This window comes from Pleurodeles waltl, chromosome 10 (assembly GCF_031143425.1).
Source record: "Pleurodeles waltl isolate 20211129_DDA chromosome 10, aPleWal1.hap1.20221129, whole genome shotgun sequence".
Lineage (NCBI taxonomy): Eukaryota > Metazoa > Chordata > Amphibia > Caudata > Salamandridae > Pleurodeles > Pleurodeles waltl.
In genome coordinates, this window is record NC_090449.1 from 1,028,912,226 (window position 1) to 1,028,936,009 (window position 23,784).

Sequence of the window (23,784 nt, forward strand, 5' to 3'; positions counted from 1 at the left end):
GTAGCGAGCAGTAATATTGTTTAAACTAGGGATAAAATGCATAATAATAGTAGTGACGCTACTCCCAGCTAATATTAGATAGCAATACATTCACGCTTCACGGAACATAATAATAATGCTAATAATAATAGTAATAATAATAATCAGAAATACCACAATTATCATAATAATAATAATACAAATAAGAACCATAATAATGAACAATAATTATAACCACAAAACTACCAATGAGCAGATTAAGGAAGCATAGATCTCATACATTTTAAAGTGGAAGGTGGGATGACAAGAGAGGCTCACCTTAACAGAAAAGATGCCTCAGCACTGCTTGCCCAACAGCCGTGTCCGTTTTATTAGTCTCATCGAGACAGTAGTGCCTTGTGAATGTATGCTAGCTGGACCATGTTGCTGCCCTACAAATGTGTTGCAAGGGCACTCCTGTGAAGAGCGCTGCTGATGTGGCCACCGCCCTGGTAGAGTGGGCTTTAACCTTACTATGGAGTGATTTTTCCAGCCTGGGCATGGCAGAATTGTATTGCCAGACCGATCCACCTGGCAATGGTCTGTTTTTACATACTGCGGAGCCCTTTCTTGCCTCTCCAAAGACTACGAACAGCTGGTCTGATTTCCGGATGCTCTGTGTTCTTTGAAGATAGAATTTCAAACACCTCTTAACATCCAGCGAATGCAGTGCTTTTTCCACTGCCGTTTGTGGGTTAGGAAAAAAGGTTTTCAGAATCACTGGCTCATTCAAGTGGAAGTTTGAAGCACTTTGGGAATATATTTAGGATTTGTTCTAAGTATGACCCCATTAGGGGTGAACTGAACAAAAGGCTCCTTGATGGTGAAGGCCTGTATGTCACTCTTTTTGCTGAAGTGAGAGCCAGTAAAAGTGATGTCTTCCAAGAGATGAATTTACATTCTGACCTGTGTATTGGTACGAAAGGGGGTTTCATGAGTTGTCCCAATACTATGTTTAGGGACCATAACGATGGTGGTTTACGCACCGGTGGAAAAACTCAAAAAAGACCCCGGAGAAATTGCTTCATAATCCTAGTAGAATATAACGAGAAAGTGTTCAGAGATCGGCGGTATCTTGAAATTGCTGCCACATGTACTCAAATGGAGGACTACGAAAGGCCTGATTTTGCCAAGTGTAACAAATAAGGAAGTAATTGTTCCGGGAGCGACGAGATAGGATGGACTCCTTCCACAGCACACCACAAACAGAAACACTTCCATTTAAGTTTATAGGTCCTGTTGGTGGTGTCTGCTCTGGCTTTGGCTAATATTGCTCTACATTCTGATGAGATGTTCAAAGTGGAGTATTCATTGAATTCAGGAGCCAGGCCGATAAGTACAGAGATGACTAATCCGGATGTCTGACCTGGCCCTGGTGCATGGTCAACAGGGCTGGCGTCTGTCTGAGTATAACATGTGGCTGTTCAGAATACATAAGGAGCTCTGTGAACCAAACCTGCCTCGGCCACCTGGGTGCTACTAGCAGGAGGCCATATTCCCTCTGTCTTCATCTTGTTGATCACTCTGGGGGTGAGCGGAATCGGGGGAAAAAGCGTAGGCATAAACCCCTGACCATCTCATCAAAAACGCATTTCCCCACAAGTCTTTTTGGGGATGCCAGCTTGCGTAATATCGGCATTTCCTGTTCTCGTATGTGGCAAATAGGTCGAGATTCGATCTGCCTCACATCTGGAAGAGTTGGTCGAGAACTTTTTGGTTGAGTTCTCACTCGTGATACGGAATGACCGTCCTGCTCAAAGTATCTGTTAGGATGTTGGTTTGCCCTGGCAAATGTTCCGCCTTCAGATAAATTCTGTTTCCTATGGCCCAATTCCAAATGTTCTGAGCGTCTCGTGAAAGCTGTAATTTACCTTGTGCTGTCCTGCTTGTTTAAGTAATATATACTTCTGGTATTGTCCGTTCTGATAAGAATTTGAGTCTCAAATTCTTGGTAAAAAAGCCTTCAGCAGCAGATCTATTGCTTTGAGCTCCATGTGGTTTATGTGGAGCTGTTTGTCCTTTTGAGTCCAGGTGCCACTTATTCGCAGATCTTGAAGGTGGGCACCCCCAACCCTTGAGGGACGCATCTGTTCTTATATATTGAGGCACCAGTTGAATAAAGGTCAGACCCCTGGACAAGTTGGTCTGTTTTGCCCACCAAGACATGGCAGCTCGCATCCCTGGTGTGATAATTAGATCCTCGAAGGAGCCCTGCACCTGGAGCCACTGAGCGTCTAGTTGCTACTGCAGATGCCGCATACGTAGCCGGCAATTTGGGATCAGCGGAATACATGACGAGATCATTCTCATTAATGATTTGTAAGTCCGAACTTAAACTTTTTTTGTCAATAGCTTGTGAGCCAAGTTGGCTAGCTTTCGTTTTCTCTCTTGATGGGAATGCTTTGCTTTGGATAGTATCCAGAATTGCCCCCAAGAAATTCAGTTTTTGTGTGGGATGAACGTGTGACTTGCGATAATTGATGGTAAGACCGAGATCCTCGAACAACAGGAGGCAAGCGGTTGTATGGTCTACCACTTGAGCTCTTGAGGATGCTTTGATTAGCCAGTCGTCCAGGTATGGAAAAACTTGGATGCCCAACTGGCATAGGTGAGCTGCTACTGGCGCTAACACCTTTGTAAAAATTCTGGGGGCCGACTTTAATCCAAATGGGAGGTCACAAAACTGTAGATGCATACCAGCTACCCTGAACCTGCAAACTTTCTGATGGTTTCGATGCATTGGGATGTGGAAGTAGACATCCTGGAGGTCTACAGATGTCATGTGATCTCCTGTGTTCAAGAGGCATAGGATGTCCGGTAGCATTACCATACGAAACAACTGCTTCTTCAGGTACTTGGTTAAGGATCTTAGGTCTAGGATGGGACACCAATCCCCTGAAGGCTTCTTTACTAGAAAAAAGCGTGAATAGAATCCCTGGTTGCTGTGAAGAGCTGGAGCAAGCTCTATTGCCCCCAACATCACATAAACTTCCTTGAGGAGGTGTTTTAATCGTGGAGGTGGCGGTCCTGACAGAGGGATATTTGGAGGTTTCTGTATGAATTCTAGAGTATGCCCTTTGGTTACTTTATCTAGTACCCACTTGTCTGATGTTATGCTCAACCACTGAAGAATGTAATAAGTGATGCGACCCCCAATCTTTGACACCTGGGTAGGATTGGTAACTGGTATGGATGCCCGGTCATTGCTTTCTACCTGTATCTCTGCCGTGGGCAACGGGTCTTCCTTTTGCGGGGTATCTATAGGCAGCTGTGGTTGGTAATCGATATTGCTGCTGATGCTGTTCGTACTGCTGTCGGAAACCTGCCTGAGTTGACTGGTACTGTGGTCTATACTGCTGGAAACCACCACTAAAGGAGTAACTTTCTCGCCTCTCGAAATGGCTGTTTTTTGTACTGCAACGTACAAGGGATTTTACGGTATCTGTATCGGCCGTTATGGACTGTAGCATGTCATCCATGTGCTTTCCGAAGAGGCTTTCCCCATCATACGCCATGTCAAGTATTCTACTGTGAACCTCCGGGTGAAAAGAAGTAGATTTCAGCCAGCGCTGTCTACGCAAGACAGGTATTGTAGCTGGGTTTTTCATTGCTTTCAATCCTTCCTGCCATAGAAAATCTACTATAGAAATAGCCCTAACCAACTTTTTTGATGTCTCTTTAAAGTCATATAGGAAACAATCAGTTTCCTGGGAAGGAATGGGTAGGTCAAATCTTTTGGGTGCTCTTTCCATCAAATTATGGAAGCCCCCTATGTCTTCTGGCAGTGAATCCACTGGCCCTGCTGCTGGTGGCGACGGTGTAAGAATGGGGTATTCATCCCACTCACTAGGTGCCGTGTCCGGTATCTCACCCTCTTCCCTCTCTTCGTCTGTGGACTGATGATCATCCTGCGGTGGGTGAACAAATGGGATGTTTCTGTGCGGTGTCACTGGATGACTAGGGACTGGGGTGTGCAGACTCGTTTGCAGATTATACTGCGTGGCCAGAGTTGCCGGTATTGATGGTGGAAACCTTCTATAGTAATCCTGCAACATACCTTGGAGATCTGGCACTAAAGATCTTGGCATAGGAATAGAAGTTTCTGTCTCAAACACAGAGTATGAGGGATCCTGTCGGACCCTGGCTGACGAATAACTGTCTTGATATTGTCCATAACCCTTGTCATCCTGATCCTGGCATTTGATATGAATGTGTGACAGACTACTGGCTGCACCAAACATTCTATCATCCTGAGAATAGACAACATCGTCATCATCTAATAGATGTTGAGGAGGATACGGCAACACTTTGTTTGGGGAGGTAAGCATCAGCAGGATTTGAGATGCCTTCTCTCCCACCGTTATGAATGAAAGAGGAAGGAATCTTGTTGACTCTGAAGCCTGAGTCATGAGATCACCTGAAGTTGGTGCTCCCCCTGCTATGTTCATTGTAGACTGTTGCTCCAGACGAAACAGCCGTCAATGTTTCCCTCGTCGACAGTTCTTCTGTCTGTGGTTTCCTTGTTGATGGATTTTTCCTCGTCAACAGTTCTCCCCCCGTCAACGGTTCTCTCGTTGACGGTTCCCTCGTCGACTGCCTTATCGACGGTACTGTTGACGGTATTCTCGTCGACGATTCTCTTCACCCTCGTCGACGGGTGCCTCATGACGGGTCTGCTTCTGGCCTATCTCTCAACGACGTCTTCGTCGACGGTACCTTATTGTATATTTTAGCTGTAATGATTGTCGATGAAAGTGGCGACGAAGTAATAATCATCGGGGACACTGGTGTAGTGAATGTCGACGACCGCGTCGACGGTCACGACAACAGTGATGTCGTCGACGGGCTCTTCTTGGCAAAATCTGAGGAGAATCTTCCTGACTGCTTCCCCGGTGCTAGAGACAGAGAGGCACTTTTTGGGGGTTCCTTTTGTCCCCAAAGGTGTGGTAGGCTCTGAATGAACCTTTTTTGAGGGTTTTAACTGGGTACCGGATACTGAGGCAGCACCCTCTTGGCCTTTTTGCTTCTCCAAAGAAAAGTATTTAGATATTTTTAGCAACTTTTCTTGGAGGCTCTGTAGGCAGTTTTTCCTCACCTCTAGGCCTTTTTAGGGAGTGAACAGTGTGCGATGAGGCTTCACTCTCATCAGAAGTAGTATACTCCATGGCCTTCTGCTTTTGGAGCCACAGCAAAAGTCTACCCTCATGGTGTTTTAGGGTTTTATGACTGAAGGTGGGACAAATCTTACAATCCCTCACCTTATGGTCTGGATGTAGGCAGTAGATGCATTTCTTGTGGGGGTCATCAATATGAAGTCTTTTCCTCCCACAACTGCCACAATCTCTGAAAAGTCCTTTTTTCGTTTGCTGGAACATCCTGTTCACTGGAAAGCTGGGTACTCTGAGAGAAAATATTCCTGTCAGAAGAATAAACTGAGCAGAGCTCAGGGAGACTCCCTTCACACGATGTGCGGTAGAAAATCTGAGGGAAACAGCCTCTCTTGGGAGTATTAGATAGGGTGCTGACTCCTGATTGGCTGTAGCTCAAGTTTGGTTCTTTTTCTATAAAATAACATGGATAGGCTATGACAGTGCCTATTTGGGCCATTGGGCCCTAGTGTGTTACACTTACTGCTATTTATATTTGACGTTACCGTTAGGCTCCCACCTAGACGAAGGGGATGATTCAAGCATGTGAATCTATGAAAGATACCAATACTGGAGAACCACAGTTACAGGTAAGTAACTAATTTTCATCTCTGTAGACCTTCATCCTGTCTCTGATTACAGGCAACAATTGAATCAAGAAAAAAAAAATACAGCAGTGCATTACCTTAATGAACAGGGAGGCAAGAGATTGAAAACCTTTTCTCTGGAGACATAGATCTGGCCAGAAGTCTGACAATAAAAGCAGTTCACTTACCAGGAAAATCACCTAGCGGACTTTATAACCAAATTTTATGAAGAAACCCACACATTAGCTTTAGACAAAAAGATGCAAGACCTCTTTGCTGCCTACCTAAGCAAACAAATGTCAAGTATTTTCATACAGAAGTTGGCAGGCAGGGTTTCTTGGCAATGCCCTTTTGATAATCTGGTCTGAGACACTTTCTATAGCTTTCCCTTAATCTTAAAATTTCGGAATTCTCAATAAGGGCTATTTCTCTTGAGTGGTTTAGACAATGATGGTTCTCGGAACAGCTACAGATGGTGTTAGTCACACAAGAGAATGCCATGCTAACCGAATCTCTGCATCCGGTTATAGGGTCAGTTATTTTACCCGATCCCAGCATCCTAGAATTTGGCAATATAGTTTCTGAAATCAGCCAATATGATTTAAAGCCCTGCATGAACATATTGAAAGAAATAAGACTTTGAACAAACAAAACAGATTGCAGCTTTCAAGGGCCATGGTGCAAATGTTTTGTGTGCTGTCAAGCCCAACTTAATCACATGGTCCTCTAGTCTGGTTACTGTCAGTGTCTCTCTCTCCAGTACAGTCTTTGGCCATGGTACCAGTTACTGGTACCATACTGACTCCGGTGCAGACTTCCACTCCGGACCCGCAATCAAAGCAGGTTCCCAGTGCCAGAATCAAATTCAATGTATACACATTTGTTGAATCCTCAGCTGACATTTGTCCAAGCTCAACTGATGTTGTGCCATGAGGTTACAAAGGTACAGCTTGTTGTCATTCACACTAATGTAAATCTTATGCATCTTCCATGTTGCGGCTATCAACAGTAATAGGCATTATCTTTTAGGCTCAGATTCTAATACATTTTCCAGCGTAGGGTGCAACCCAGGATATTGATGATGATAGGGAGAATGGTCATTACATCATTACACTGATAATGTCTTACACCTTGATCTACAAAACAGCAGTGTTCTCAATATCTCCCCTTAGACTGAACTTGACTCACCGCCTGGATCATGCAGAAGAAAACTTGTCATTTGCACTGGTGCTTCAGGGGACAGCTACTAGAATTATAGCTGCCCTCTCTGGAGACTAAAATACATATTTTGATGGACATTCTACAGAGTGGACCAGCAACATCTGAACCAATACATCTATATAATGATGCTCTCACAGCTGCCATGATAGCTACTTGGTTGAAACCATGTTCTTGCCTGCCTGTTAGCTGGCAGGCAACCAGACGTTGTACAACAGCGACTGTTGATCTAGATCAGTAGTTCCCAGCCAGTGGTCCGGGCACCCCAGGGGGACCACGAAGCCTTCTCAGTGGGTCTGCAACTTTTTATAAAATAAAAAAATATTAGTCCCCAGCTTTCAGTAATGACTCGGGGGGGGGGGGGAGAGACGGAATCCCTGGATTCCAATATTGATTCAGTGGGGGTCCCCAGTTTCCAGTAATGATAGTCAGGTCCACTGAGGTCAAAAGGTGATTTTAACAAGGATGGTTGGTTTAGCAAACGTAAAAAGACCAAAAAGGGTCAACAATTATCCTTTCACAGTGCCCACTGCAAAGCCTTGCTGAACTTGAATCAATACAAACAAAAGGACTCTTGACAGCTTTGCCTGTAATGAGTCAGTCTCATGCACAACACCAGGTTACAAATTTGTCCCAGGATAAATAGATTTCATGGGGAGGCATCTGGTGGTGTGTATGACACCCACCACTTCAAGCAGCAAATGGAATGCAGTCAATTGCTGCTTCTCAAACTGCATGTAATGAGGTGTAGATTGCATAGATACAGGTGGATGACTATGCTCCGCTCGTGAGCCAGGGCATACCCCTAAATTGGTAACCTGAAGGAGTTACAGATACTGCACTTCGGGACCACCACATTCTTGATCTTAAGAAGTTGTGGTAGGAGAGGTAGTAGTGGGAAGGTGTACAAGAGTAATTTGTTCCAACCCAGTTTCAGAGTATCTCCTAATGATTGTTTTGTCAAAAACGCCAACACACAGAATTTTTGGCACTGTATGTTCTTGACAGTAGTGAATAAATCTACCCAGTGTTCAGCCCGATTGGTGGAGGTCACTCTGCGCCACCTTGAAATGTAGCCGCCACTCATGACCCAACAGAGGAAGGGGCTTACTTCACTCGCTCTGGAATTCACGGACCTCGTCAGCTGGCTGGTGACTCGAAGGATGTCCCATCTACCTGGAGAGCAGCAAAGCCTCCTAGCACATGACTTAGGACCCCTCTCCGCCCTGCTTGTTGCAGTACCACATGGCGGAGGTGTGGTCCATAAGAAAAGGCACCAGCCTCTCCTTGATGGATGGCAGGAAAACCTTGTGAGCCAGATGAATGGCTTGCAGATTCAGTAGACTAATGTGAATCTGGTTCTCCATTGGTGACTAGTCTTCTGATCTCCGCTTTCCCCTGGTAACCACTCTCCTCCTAAACCCAAAACAAGTAGTGATGCGTCCATCACCACTGTCAGCTGTGGGTGGGAGTGGGAGAAGGGTCTGCTGCAGGACAAACTGATCGGTCTGCCATCACTGCATATCTCGAGATCTGAATGGTGTTAGAAAGGCAGCCTTGATACAAGGCCCCATGGGACTTCAGATTCCACTCCAGGGCTTGCTGTGCCACCTGGTGCAGTTTAGAAAGAGGATGCTCTCCAGGCTAAGAGGTGCAGTCTCGCAGAATCCCTCACCTGGATCCAGGATTGAATTTGAAACTTCTGGATTGTAGCCTGAATGTCCCGGACTCATTGTTCCATTGAAAAAGTCAGAACTGCACCTTGTTCAAGACTGCTCCAATGGATGCAAGTCTGGGTACAAATCAGGTGGAAATTAGACTCATTTATTGTGAAACCAATGATGTGAGAAGTTCCACTATCATCTGAAGCTGGACCACGACTGCCTGCTGCAAGCCAATTAGTTATCAAGGTACAGGAATATAGGGGCTCCTGACCTTCAAAGAAGGACAGCAATCACAGTGAACACCAGAGGCATGTTGTTAAAGCCAAAGGGTAGCACAGCAAACTGAAAATGTTCTTGGTGCACTTTGAACTGCAAGTAACGTGTGAGACTCCAGGATGAGTATATGAAAATACACGTCCTTCCAACCCAATTACATTGTCTAGTTCTCTGCGTCCAAAGTATATAAGATTTGAGCCTATGTGAGCATTAAGAATTTTTCCTTCAGCAGGAAGGCGTTCAGGGGTTGGAAGCTCAAGGCAGGTCTGAGGCTCCAGTCTAAAAAGAAACAATACAAACCCTCTGCTTTGGAATTACAGTTTTAGTATCTATTCTGCTCTGAGTAATTTGTGTTTAGAAGTATCCATTAGAAAAACCAGTTACATACCTTCGGTAATGCTCTTTGTGGTGGATACGCCAGTAGGAGATTCTTCACTTCCCTCCATCCTCCCTGTTCTATGGAGTATTCTCTTTAACACCTAAAAACAACCCAAGTTCATACTCTGACCATTGTAACCAAAAATTAACGCTTTTAATCTGGGATTGCAGAATGGATAGATGAGCGATTTATGTCAGCTGGGGTGGCACTTATGTGCAGCTCCTCTCTGACACTTTAGGGGTGACGTGGAGCCATTGCAGAGGTGCACGAGGCAACCTTGCCTAATAGCATGTGGTAGCAATGCTACAAATATTTCAGGATGTATTCTGACACCATATTCTATGGTGAGGAATCTGCAGTTAGGCTATCCATCAAAAAGAATGTTACTGAAGGTAAGTAACTTGTTTCTTCAGTAGGGCCTTGCAAACACACTGCAATTTTTAGTAAGTAGGGGTCTATATCCTTAACCCCATTCCCCTAATGTTAAAATAATGGGAGCCTAATTAAAGCATACAAGACACCTCTTGGTAGGGACTGAGTAAAAGCGGTTTGTGTCAAAGGAGTTGATTGGTACAGAAGTGGCACAGTCAGAGTGGAATAGATTTGTGCATCCCTAGACTTGGTTGTGTGCCTCAGATCTCAAGGGAAACAGGACGACAAACCGCAAACATGTTGTTCCCCATCAAGTGATTGGTTTAAATTCAGAATGTCAATTAGGAGGAATTTGGTTTAAAGGCAAGTCATTTGTCCGGTTTCTTGACTCAAAAACTAACTCATGCTGTTCAAATGATTGGATTTTGTGATGTGGTGCTTTATATTGGCTGCTGATTTCAGCTTTTGATATGTGTTTTGTTATAGGATACTGCCCCAAGAGGTCCTGGGGGATCTCCGAGAACGCCAAGCAGATCAGGGTCTTCTAATGTTCCTAGTGTCTCACCAATCCCTATTGCCTCCAAGAAAATTGATCCCAATATGAAAGGTAATTAATACTGGATGAGTATAACAGCGCGCAAGCGCTTTTTTCCGATGTGTTGGTATGTATCTAGGCTTTTAACCACGCCCACTGCACGCCCATCACGATCACACGTTCATGGGCTTGCGTTTCAAAAATCCTTTGTTTTCGTTGGTAACTGCTTTACATGTGTCGCTCCTTGGGGTGGTTTTGTTACCGCCTTGGCCATCGACCCTGTTACATGGATAATTGCACTTTTGCCGATAAGTTTGACTGCGAGCGAACTTCTTTTTCCTGTTGTCTCTATCCTTCGCGCTCACGGCGGCGCTTTGAATCGGCTTGCTTATGTCAACTGTTTTACTTTATATTTTCAGTTTGTGTGTCACGAAAAGTCCAGTTCGAAATTTACAACGCTAATAGCTCTAACTCAAGCAAACGCAAGACCTTTTGCATTGCAAATGCTTGTTTAGATTGTTGTGAAGGTATGTACATAGAAGCAACACTGTAACCTTGGTTTGCCCCACCATTTCTAAATAACCTTAAATGTTCAAAGGTCTTAAAATTAAACTTGATTAATCGCGGTCTTGAAGTTTATGTTGCAGTTATAAATACCTGTTTGACACAAACACTTGGTTAGCTATTTTACCACAATTACTTTTGTAAGATTCTAAACTGTTACTTTGTTACCAAAGTTGGATTTGCAACCAAGAACTTTAAGAGTAAGTACTGTTTTTTATATCAATTTTTACAGGTCAGTAAAATGTTTAAACCTGTGCGCCTTTATGCAAAATGCAGTCCTATGGAAGAAAAAAGTCAGTAATGTATAAAGGTAAGCACTGTCTGTTTCAGTGGTTCACCTTCAGGGTTTGGAGTTGTAGAGGCCCAATGTCCAAGTACTACCAGCAGTTTGTCAGGAGGTGCCCAGGTTTGACCGGGAGCAGGATGCTGAGGAGGTTGTAGCTGGGCATGGTGCAGTGAATTGGGAAGGGGGGGAGGAGGGGGACTGGCTGCACAGGGAGTCTTGGGGATAAGTCAGAGAGCTCCTAAGTGGGTGTTTGGGTGGCAAGGGGTGTTGAAGCAAGGGGGCCCAGCTGGTTCCTCAGGATCCAGCCAGTTAGGGCAGCTGGGCCTGATGCACAAAGATGCTCCTCACTATTAGGGACAAACAGTAGGCAGGGGCAAAATCAGGACAGCTGGGCCGTTCATGAAGTGGGTCTCAGAGATGCTGACGTCCTTCGATGGCTGCTTAGTCCTGGTGCAGTGAGAATCCCAACTGGACTCACTGTTGGTGCTTGGTGCAGGGCATCTGGTATCCCGAGGATTGGTGCTGCACAGCTCTGGTTGGTCCTGTTGTCTTCAGACTGACGGGGGAGACAGGCCTAGTATTCCAGAGCATGAGTACCTCGTCCTGGTCGTCTGCAGCATCAGTCAAGGCCGGAAAGCTGCAAGGCTGTGTACTGGGCTCTAACTTTTGGTGCCTGTTGACTGCAGGGAAGTAGCTCCTCTACACCAAAGGAGACTGGTGACGATTTTTGATATGCTGGCAGGCTACCTGAGGCTTTGATAGTTCCCCAACTTGGAAGGATGAGTCAATCTGTCACAATGTTCTAGAGAGGGGTGGGCAGACAGGTTTTGCACCAAAAAGTACACAACTCTTCTGCTGTTCCTGACACAGTGACTTACTCGTCCTTCTCTTGATCCGTCAAATCTCAGTTCTTAGGTTCAGCAGTGCCCCCTAAGGAAGTGCCAGGTAACAGTCAATGGGCTGGCTACCCTTAGAGGTGGTGGTGGTGGTAAAGAGGGCAGTGGAGGTCCTTTACCTCGAACGTCCCTCTGGCAGTCAAGACTAACCTCTTGACCGAAGTGCTTCAGCCTGGGGCTTACTTATCCGAACCCCTGTATGACAGCTTCCACTGGGAAGTGGGCATAACCCTGACCCTAGAATACTAATTCCATCCAAAACAAGTTGGAGGACTGGTATCCACATCAGCTGGTCTGCCTTAGGGGTGGGAGTGGCATGATGTGGGCACAGCTCCTAATCTTACTAATTTTCCCACTTGTCTTGCTGCAAGAAAGTGGGCTCAGGACAGTGGGGTGTTCTTCTCCAACATCTGGAGAGGCCTGGGTTGCATAACAGAGGTGGCTGGTCCTTTGAAGCTTCCAGTCCTAGAATATCCATCCTGCCGGTAGGAGGTGTCATCACGTCTACATGGAGTAGCAGGCTTTGTTCCCAGCCACTGTGAGTGCTGGCTTTCACCTCAGGAGGTCAACAATCTGTTTATGGTGCCTGGACTGGTTGAGACCAGTGTGTCAACACACTAGCAGTAAATAGGTTTTCAGGGGGTACGTCTAAGGTTCCATCTCGGTTCGTGTATTAATAAATCTACTGGAATCATTGAGGGCTTTTTCATATGAAATGTGTGATACCAAACATCCCTATGTTCATATACGCCATTGTGTGGCTGGGAAACTTATTGACCAGTGTTCAGTGCATGCATCTAAAATGGCTTCCCTGAACACTTCCTATGTCTAAGAATCGACAAAGTATGGGCATATTTTCTCACATGCCCTCACTTGTAATATAATGCACCGTACCTTGGCACTAGAAGGCCTGCTGTAGGGGTGACTTACAGATATTACAAGCAGTGTTTTAGGGGACTTGGTGTGTGCCATATTGTGTCTCGAATTTGGAAACACCTTGTCATGGAGTCTGCAATGACAGCCTTCATACATTTGGAGCTGGGCCCCTAGGAGTGGCACAAGTTGTGCTGTAGCTCTGAGGGGCCCTCTTCAGTACTCGTGCCCTAGGTATCATGGTACCATTTACTAAGGACTTAGAGAGGTACTAAAGGGTCTGGTCACTTGGGGGATCAAGTGACCGGGTGTCTTGTTTTTGGGGAAGGGACACTGGCACTGGGGACCTGGGTATCAGGAGCCCAGTGCACTTCAGTCAAAGTTGCATCTAAAATCTAGGCAAAAAGTGTGGGTGGGGGGGGGGTGGTGCAAACAGAACCCAACTCCCTACAGTCACCATCTCAAAAGAGCTCTCATCGCCACCTTTGTCTGTTACAAGTGGATTTTCGAACTATGTTAAGAAAGGGACCTATAGAACAAGTGCCCTTTGCTCAGCGAATTTCGGATTTCTACTCCTGCTTCTTCCTACTAAAGAACAAGTCAGCAGAATTGAGGCTGATTTTAGATCTTTGAAGCCAACCACATACCTTGGCACGCAATCATTTTCCATGGTCACACTACAGTACATCCTTAAGCTTCTAAATGATAAAGGCTACATGACATCATTAGAACTCCAAGTTGGGTATTTTCATGTCCCAATAAATCCAATCACTGCAAACATTTAAGGTTTGAAGTAGCTAGGAGCCATTACTAATCGAAAGTCCTCCCATTTGACCTTGGGTCTACCCCTCGTATTGCTACAAAATGTCTTTCTGAACTAGCCCCATATTTGAGGAGGAGATGCCACCAGATTTCCTCTACCTCCTTATCTTGATGACTGGTAGATGAAAGATCCTTCTTAGTAAGCAGTAAAAAGGTCGACCAAGGCTTGCCTACATCTTGTCAAAAACTTAGGCGTTACTCTCAAAAGAGACTAATCTTTTCTCGAAAAATGCAGAACATTAACATTTTTTAGAGCCATTCTGAATACTAGAAAAGGCAAAGCTGGAAAGGTGTACGAAAAGAAGTCCTTGCCAACGTGTTAAAAAGTTGATTTCAGTATACCTGTTTAAATCACACTTCTAGTTGTGGATTCCTTACCTTTGGATTTCCCAGGCATCAGACTGGATCCAGAAACGTTTGCATGAGCAGTACCCCTGCGTGGTTTTGGGTGGTCTTTCAGTTTGGCGCGTCAGTGATGTGGGCACCAGAAGTGATGTCGCAGTCACCGATATAGGCTCCACCCTGGCACGCAGATGTCATTTCTTTCTGTTCCAGTTAGCGCTGATCTGGAGTAGCGCTACCCCTCTGTCTCTTTTTGGCAGAATGTTTTTGACATTTGTAGATTATTTTTTGTGTGTCAGATGTCCTCCAGAAAGGTAGGGTTCAAGCTGTGTGGCACCTCCAGAAAGGTAGGGTTCAAGCTGTGTGGCACCTGTCCACCGCGCCATGTAAGGTACAGGCCCACACCTTGTGTGTTTATGGTGTCTCAACATGACCAGAATATGAACTCTTGCACGGACTGCCTGGCCATGACGTCGAAAGCTTTGAGGGACCGCTCCCTAAAGCTCCTTGCAGTCCGGCATCCTAGGCCAGAGTGACTCCTAGGAGGTCACAGTCCCGCTCAAGAAGGTGGTCGCTGGATTGCTCCAGGAGCCCAGAGTTCTTTGTTGCACTCAAGATCCTCCGTACACTCGGAAGAAATACAAAAAGTAGTCCAAATGGACTTTGCCTCAACCGTTGGCTGACATGACGAGGTCGAAACATGTGCGGTCCAGCCACAGTTCTGCAGAGCTGTTGCCAGGTCTGACTTTACGCTTCCCTCCGAATCCGGGAGCTTTCGTAATTTGACTTGCTCTAGGCAATACTGCTGGTTTAAGGATGACAGTACTTATGTTTGTAGGTGACTATACCTGTCCTACAACAAGCCACAACTGTCGCCCCAACCCTCCCGGCTCACAAGCAGCACCTCGCCAAAAACCCAAACAGTAAAAGGTCATTTGTGGCAGCCTTTATGCATGGACTCGAGTGTGACATCCCAGGGAGTGTTGTGGTTAAACTGAGATGACCCCTTTCTCACATGAACAACATGTCTCAAACACAGGCAATGAAGGAGATGCAGTAAAGTTTTCAATAGGTTTTATTAACAAAACTGCAATCTATGATAAGTTGCATGGGCTGCAATGATAAGGATAATAAACAGTGCAAGAAACAGAATTGTGAAGACGAGTCATTAATACAAAGACCCGCACCATCTTGCAATGACATGAAATGACATGAAATGACATGAGATGTAAAATATGTCTTAATACCCTAGCATGATAAACCTAATCTCTAACCTAAAGAGAGGCTAGGTGTGTTAAACATAATCTGCCAATGCCATGTCCATGAGAAGAGGCCCACCCAACCCACGTTACCTTGGAATTAGGTCTCTAGCTCAGACTCTGTTGGGACACAAAGACTGGGTCAGCGTCAAGGCGACGTGCAGCAGCGTTGGCATCTGGTTGGAATCCCTCTATCTGTTTATGTGAGGTGCATTTATTCAGATCTGCTTGGACGCCTGACGTAGGTCTGTTCTCAAACAATAGATAACCAGACATGCTTGGGACGACAATTTATGTAAACAATTCCCTTGAAGGCGTGAAGAGGGAAAGTACCTAATGTGAATACCTACAGTTTGTTTATCTTTGTCGTTTGATAGAGACGCCTTAGGGCATTGGCACTAATAACATGAGATTAAACATTGGCCTAACTAGAAACACGGCAGCCATCTTGAGAGATATAATTAAATAAATGTGCTAATACAGAACAAACTAAGTAGGTTAAAAGTCACTGGGTGACAGTGGCACGAGTCTTCAAGCCAGAAGGCTAAGCTAACTCCTGCTTTCCATTAAAACAAGATAGGATTCACTAAAGAGCGGGAGCGACTACTGCTCAATTGAAAGAACTCTACGAGGCCATGCTCCTCGTGTTTGAGCTGGCTGGCCCATCCGGAGCGCCTTTGGGCTCCACAGGGTCAGGGGGGGCCCCTTCAGGTTCTGCTCTGACTACTTCGGTCTCCGCTCCAATGGGGTCTCATGGATCCTATGTTGGATCTAGATCAGTGCTAGTTATCCCAGTGCCATCTTCTCTGGTGCCAATCGTGACTCTGATGGTGCCAGCAACGAAACTGAACTGTATTGACACCGATTCCAGTGCTATTAAGGCCCATTGGTCCTAGGTCATTGCCTAAGCGGTTTTCTGACCAGCTGGGCTTGGAGGAAGAACGAGAGGGGCACTGGACCCTTTAGAATTCCAGTTGGAGACCCCAGCATCTTTGTTCTGGTATGAGGAGCTAGGAGATGACCGTGGGCTGGACACCTCTCCAGATACTGTGTTGCTCATTACAGAGGAGGGAACATCTTACGCAATGGTGATGAAAAGGGCAGTGGAGGTCCTTGACCTCAAGCTTCCTTCAGTGGTGGTCAAGACTAACACCTCTTGACCCAAGTGCTTCAGCCTGGGATGTCCTCATCACAACCCCTATTGCCCTTTTAATGAAGCACTGACAGATCTCCTGTTGGGAACTTGGTCCAAGCCCAGCACAGGGGTTGCTGTGAACAGGACAATTGCCCGCTGCCATCACCCTGCCTCGGTGATCCTAGCTTCCTCAGCCAACACCTCACCCCTGATATCTTGGTAATCCAAGCCTCTAATTTCCTTGGCATGTTTCCTGTTGCCCCCTTGGACAGGGAATCCAAGTGCCTAGACACATTTGGGAACAAGATGTTTTGTTACGCCATCCTGGCATTGCGGCCTTTTAGGCAGTTACTCCTGTACTTAATGGAATACAGTTGCGCAAGTGCTGCCACAGGTCCTAGAGGAGGCATGGGCCATCCGTTCCCAAGCCGTGAAAGACGAGAGGGATGCAGCCAAGTTCATCATCAGGTGTGGTTTGGAAATGACTGATTCACTGGGCAGAGCGGTTTTGGCAACGGTGGCCTCATGGTGCCACGTCTGAATTAGAACATCTGGCTTTTTGGGGGATGTCCAGGCCAACCTCATGGACACACACTTTGGGGATTAGCCTCTTCGGAGAACAGTCACACTGGTCAAGGACTCGCTGGCTACAGCCAAGTCCCTGGGCCTCTCAGTGACACCTTGTCCCCAGTCTGCCTTTCGCTCCTTTTGTTGCTGCGGTGGGGGCATGCTCACCACGCCACCCCTATGTCAGGCACAGTCCTGCTCAAGCCTCCCAAGCAGTGTGTGGACGTGGTGCCTTCTGACCCTGTGGGTCTGGTAGCCAGAAGTTGTCCATCACCAACCCTGTGGCAGCACCAGCCTTTAAGACCTCCTAGTTTAATTCTGCATGACCATGGGGGCCCAGTTGGAGGGAGAATTCAGCATGATTTCCTCCACTGGCAGTCCATAACACTGGAGAAATGGATCTTCCAGATAATTCGGAGAGGGCTACTCCCTCCCTTTCCAATCTTTCCCACCCCATATACCAGCAACTTCAGAACGGCTGGTAGTTCGTCTGTCCCTGCTCCGAGAGGAATTTACAGCTCTCTTGGCCAAAAGAGATATAGAAAGGGTTCCAAGATCAGAAGTAGGCAATGGTTGTTATTCCTGCTACTTTCTGATTCCCAAAAAGAACAAGGGTCTTTGCCCTATTTTAGACCTGCGAACCGTAAATCTCTTGCTTAAAAAGGAGACATTCAAGATGCTCACTTTGGCTCAGATCTTGTCTTGCCCAAACCAGGGAGACTGGTTGGTAGCGTTGGACTTGCAGGATGCAAATTTTCACATCCCAATCCTGCCTGCCCAATTGAGTTACCTGCGGTTCAAGGCAGGCCTGAGCCCTTTCAGTCCACCACCATGGTACTGTTTGGCCTTACCAGTGCCGCTCAGGTGTCCACCAAGGTGATCGTGGTGGTTGCAACTCATCTGCCAAGGTTCCCCTACCTAGACGGGCTGTTAAAGGCGGGCTCGCCCCAGGCTGTCATCTCCTATCTCCAGAGTACAGCAAATCTCCTGCATTGGCTGTAAGTTCACTATAAATGTGCCGAAGTCACACCTGACTCCTTCTGAGACACTCCCTTTCATTTGCAGTTTCTGGCTTATCCTCCGAGCAGAGTCCAGGATATTCAGATTATAATACCTATGTTTTAGCCTCTATCCTGGATTTATGTGAAAATGACTGAGGCTGCTGGGCCTCATGTACTTCTGCATCCTGCTAGTGAATCATGCCAGATGGCATATGTGGGCTCTGCAGTGAGACCTAAAGTTCCAGTGGGCGTAGTATCAGGGGAATCTGTCAGACATGGACCAGATCGCAGAAGGAACTGCAAAAGACCTGCAGTGGTGGCTCATGAACTGTGCCCGGATTAAAATCAGACTTCTCTCCCTTCCCCAACCAGATCTGACAGTAGTGACAGATGTGTCACTCCTGTGATGGGGTGGCAATCTAGGAGAGGTGGAGATCAGAGGGCTCTGGTCTCAGACAGGGTCCAGACTCCACATGAACTTGCTGGAGCTATGGGCGATTCGGCCTGCATTGAAAGCATTTCTTCCCTCTGTCAAGGGGAAATTAGTGCTGGTGTTTTGTGGACAGCACCACCTCCATGTGGTACTACATGCAGGGCTGGGTGGGGTCGTGGACCCTTTGTCACAAGGCTCTATATCTCTGGACATGGCTGGAACAGCAGGGCATAACCCTGGTGGTTCAACACCTGGCAGGTTCTCTGAACGCCAGGGCGGACAAACTGTTGTCGATACCTAGTGAATCACTAATGGCGTCTGTATTTGGAGGTGGCTCAAGGACTCTCAGTAGTGGGGCGAGCCTTGGTTAGATCTGTTTGCCTCCACAGAGAATGTGCAATGTTAGCGATATTATGCATTGGAGTTTCTAAGGCTGCTATTGCTCGGAGATGCTTTTCGTCTCAAGTGGGGTTCATGCCTCCTGTACACCTTTCTGCCCATATCACTTCTGCCCAGAGTTCTCAAGAAGATCAATAACGACCAGGCCCATGTAATCCTTGTCTCTCTGGACTGGGCACAGAGAGTCTTGTATTCTGAGCTTCTGAAAATAAACACCAATCCACTGTTCAGTCTGCCCCTTGGGGATGATCTTCTGTCGCAGCAGCAGGGGAGGGTCCTCTACCCTAACCTGTCAACTCTCAAACTCCTTTAATGGAGATTGAGCAGTGATAGTTGATAGTTTTTGACCTTCCTCCCAAAGTATGTAAAGTTATCTTGGCGGCCACGCAGCCCTCCACCAAAACGTCTGCTGTTAATAAAAATGTGTAAAATATTGTATAGAAGTCTATCGACCATCTGGCTGCTTCTCTCTTTCTCTCTCTGATATTCTTTGCTTCATTCTTACCCTTGCATACCAGGGCTCTGTTCTGGGCACTCTTAAATGTCATCTCTGCTCTGTCTGCATTCCTGTGGCTGCCCTACCAACCCTCTTTTAGTCCCCTATTGTGCATAGGTTTCTCAAAGGGCTTGTACATTTGTTTCCTCCTTTTCCTTTATCATGCCTCAGTGGGATCTAAACTTACTTCTCACCAGCCTTGTGTGCTCCCTTTGAGCCGCTGCACAAGTGTCCCCTCCAGCTGCTTACCACCAAGACACCTTCTTAGTGGCAATAACATCTGCCCAGCGGGTGAGTGAGCTGCAGGCTTAATCGTCCAATCCTCCTTATCTCTATGTTCCCAGTCAAAGTAGTGCTTTGCACCAGGCCCTCTTTCTTACTGAAAGTGGTGACTCAATTTCATTTGGGACAATCTGTTACCCTTCCCACCTTTTACACTCCTCCACATCCCTCTAATGAAGAGGAGCTACTCCACCCTCTGGCCCCAATAAGAGTGTTTTCGTTCCACTTTGACTGCACAAAAGAGTTCCGATTGGACAACCAACTCTCCCTGGGGTATGTTGGAGCAAAGAAAGGTCAGGAAATACAGAAGAGGGGTTCTGCAGTGTGGGCATCCCTGCGCATGTTTGCAAAACACTGCAGTTCCGTGACGTCACTTCCAGTGCCACCAACGCTGCACGGGACCGAACTAAGCCACCCGATGGCATGCAAGGGTAATGCCCACACAAGTTTCCGTATCAGGTCTGATGCCTGGGAAATTTAAAGGTAAGGAATCTGCAGTTAGATAGTCTCTACCAGTTAATGCGTAACTTGTTCTTTAGGGATGATGTCGTCATGCATCTCCCTGATTCAGTTTTGCTGTGAGTGAGGCATTTCCAAAAAGAGTTGGACAAACTCAGGTTCATTTGACAAAATAGTAGACATCAATTCAAAAGTAAAAGTTGCTGTACACTAGTGGACTGGTGAAGCAAATACCTTAATGGTTCTGATGTTTATGGTTCAAGTACCACAGGTTTTGATTTCCATAGATGCTTCCCTAGAAGCCCATTTGCAAGATCTAGAAATCAGCATGAAACCAACACTGCAAGAGTTGAGTTGGTATATCAAACTTTTAGAAGTAAAAGTTGTGCCATTAGGTCTCCAGGTTTTTCTTCTAAGAAACAGAGGCTCTTCGGTACTGGCGCACAAAGGCAATATTAAAACAATTCATTACATCAACAAGCAAGGGGACGAAACATCCTGTCTTTTGTCTGTATAGGCACGCATAATGTGGGAATAGTCAGTACAACATCACGCTAACAGTGGGACATGTGCTAGCCGCTTACAAGCAGTGGGTTGACACCCTAAGCAGCATGTCAAAGAACTGCTTTGAATGGGAGTTAAACCAGCAAAACTGAAGACATCTTCATTCCTTGAGGTAAACCAAAGCCTAAACCTCTTTGTAACCACACAGAACCGTAAAAGCCAAGTTTATGAAAGTTGGCACCAGCAACCAGGATTGTGAGGGAATCTATTTTCAAAAGCATAGTTAGAAAGCTTTTCTTGCGCTCTTTCCCCAACACTTATGTTTCAAATGTGCTTGTGAAGATCAATAGGGCACCATGCGGAATCATGCTAATAGCCCCAAAGTGACCGAGGCAATACTAGGGAATACTGATTCACAGCTCTAGCTCACAGATATCCCCTTCAAACATCAACATCTCGCTGAAACAAACTCACAATTTGTTGACTCTCGACAAAGGTCAAGTACTCCATCTGGATCCAAAGTCCTCTTGTAGCATCTACCATCTCCTTGACAATTTAATACTGTATTTTTGCTATTGATGAAGAGTCCTTTTGAACCTATTCATAAAGTGGAACTGTAATCTCTTTCCTGGAAAACGGCTTTGATGATGGCCTTACCTTTGGCAAGTAGAGCAACGGAATTGCAGTTCTGTACCATTAAAGAGCATATATACAGTTTAGGGATGACCAAGTTACTGTATGAACAAACTCTTAGTTTATTCCAGAGGCGCAGTCGGAATTCCAATTAAATGATCCTGTGGTTTAAAAAAATAATTCAAAAGCCAGACGATGTAGTGGAAAGAGCACTTCACTCTCTTGATGTAGGAAGGTGGTTGGAAAGTTATATTGACAGGACCAAAGAGTGTCGAAAGGCAGATCAGTAGCACAAATAAAGGTCTCTCTCCCCAAAACAGAGCATAGCTTACAGGCTCTCTGCATCTGTGTTTTGTCATTGCAAAGCAGTGAGACCTTTGAAGGTTAAGTGAAAGGACACTCTGCGAAGGGTGTTTCCACTTCTGCTGAATTTGCTGTTATATCAATACAGGACGTTTGATGGGCAGTAGCACAGAATAATAGACCTGTTCAGCAAGCATTATTGTTCGGAATTAACACTGCAAAATGATGCAGCCTTGGGACAGGCAGTGTTGCATCACCTTTTCCAACAAGATGAACCTTTGTTTATTCATTTCCAGCCATTTGCAGCAATTATTGTGTGTGTGTGTGTGTGTGTGTGTGTATATATATGTGTGTGTGTGTATATATGTGTGTGTGTGTGTATATGTGTATGTGTATATGTATGTGTGTATATATATATATATATATATATATATATATATATATATATATATATATATATATATATATATATATATATATATATAGTTTAACTGCTTGCTATTCAAATCCAGGCATGCGACTCTAAAAGATCCAGTATTGGAGAAGGAAAAAAGTTGCACAACTTTCACTGTAGTTCTGTAGGATTGATATCTGCGACCCACTTGCCTCTCCTGTTGAAGCTCAAGTATCCGAAACAGCTAACTACTCTTCACGCTTGTACTCAAATCTGAAGTATGGTGTGATCTGATGGGAGTGGTGATTAACACGCTGCAATTGGATGTGTTTCAGTTTATTTCTTTTCAAATTATGTGAATAGGGTAATAGAGTGACAGCCTTGCAGACTGTGTTTAATATAGTACTGTTCTCTAAATTCACTGTGGGATTCCCAGCCCGACAATGGGGAAATAGTCAATCATGTGAATCTATAAAAGATACCAATTTTGGAGAACTACAGGTAAGTAACTTTTATCCTTTTCGTACAAAGAATACTACACACTGCCTCTAGATGATGAAGAGGAAGCCTAGTACAAGTTCATGTCCCTCACAAATAGGCATTGGTCCATGGGCCCAAGTACATTTTCCCAAAGTAGGCCCGGATCGGTTTGCCTCTGCCCTCTGAGGGCTCTGATTCTTGCATGTCCCTCATGACCAGAATGTGCTCAGAATTTAACTTTGACTGCATAACCAGACCGAGAAACTATGCTTTCACTTTGACTTTTAGAGTAAGAGTAAGCCAAATGGTCTTAGGTTCACCCATCAGCCTGATGATGAAACAATTGCCAGTAGCCAAAAAGTAGGCAAACAATTTTGTTACATAAGGCTCTGCTTTGTAGGATCCTCACTGATAGTCATGCACTTAGAACATTCTTGTGCATTTGCAGGGATCCCGGAACGCTTTTCTTTAGCTATTAAAAGTCACTTTTTAAGTGGCTGTAACTATAGCAGTGTCCTTAGAATTAGTTACCTCTATCAAAAAAGAAACATGACTGGCATGATTTTTACTGACGTTTTCTCAATCATGAAGGCTTCTAATTTATATATCAGGACCACATTGCAGCATATGACAAGAAACCACCCTAAACTTCATTCTAAAACACCTGTTGAGCACATACAGAGATAGCAAAATTAAAGAAAAGTTGAGCCTGTCAGGTCAACAGTTCAAGTAGTGCAAGAAAACTGCACTGTTACTTTAGAGAGCCAGTAGCTTCCCTTCACAGCATGTACCCTATTGGCAGTTTGCCTTACTACCTCAGTTCTTATTTTCCAGCTCATGCTGAGAGGATCTCTGAACACTCTTGGGGTTACTTTACCCAATGCTTTCTTAACTTTGTTACAAAATGTATTTTTTATTTATTTATTTGCTTCTTCTAACATCTTGGAGGTCATTGTACATTCTTCGCCCAATTTTTCATCAAGTGATGATTTTCAAAAAAAATTCTTCACTTTTCATGAAGTGTCCTTCATGTGGCCGAAAAAAGGCTTCTTCAGACCCACATTGTGCAGGTTGTCGGTCTTCCTGCCTTTCACTGAGTTGAAGTGTGAGTTTTGTCAGAGTATGTCCGTGTGTCCTAAAACACCATGAGGGCATTCACCTGAATGGGAAAACTTGAGAAACTGTCAGGAAGAAGAGGAAAAACGCAGAAAAAAAGGATAGAAAATGGGCTCCTTCTTCTGAATCCAGAACTTCTTGCCCTAAAGACTCTCATAGAGGAAGATAGAGAGCGGAAACAAAAACATTGTCACCATCACTATGGACCCTCTCACTGCCCTTAAACACAGTTGACATTGAGGCAGGTGTTGGCACAGACATTCTCGTCCTTTAAGTATGACAACACCGCCGGTTCTGTGAAATCCATCTTCATTGTCGATTCGAGCCCTGACACTGCAACAGTC

General features: G+C 45.4%; 1 protein-coding gene across 2 annotated transcripts in view; it reads left to right on the forward strand.

Annotated features, from left to right (window-relative positions):
- Positions 1-23,784, forward strand: part of DYNC1LI1 (dynein cytoplasmic 1 light intermediate chain 1) — a 417,576-nt gene that overhangs the window by 282,206 nt on the left and 111,586 nt on the right. For both annotated transcript variants that reach the window (XM_069211991.1, XM_069211990.1), the window contains exon 11: positions 10,148-10,268. In XM_069211991.1, the coding sequence (XP_069068092.1) occupies positions 10,148-10,268 (121 nt within the window). The remainder of the gene's footprint in view (positions 1-10,147; positions 10,269-23,784) is intronic.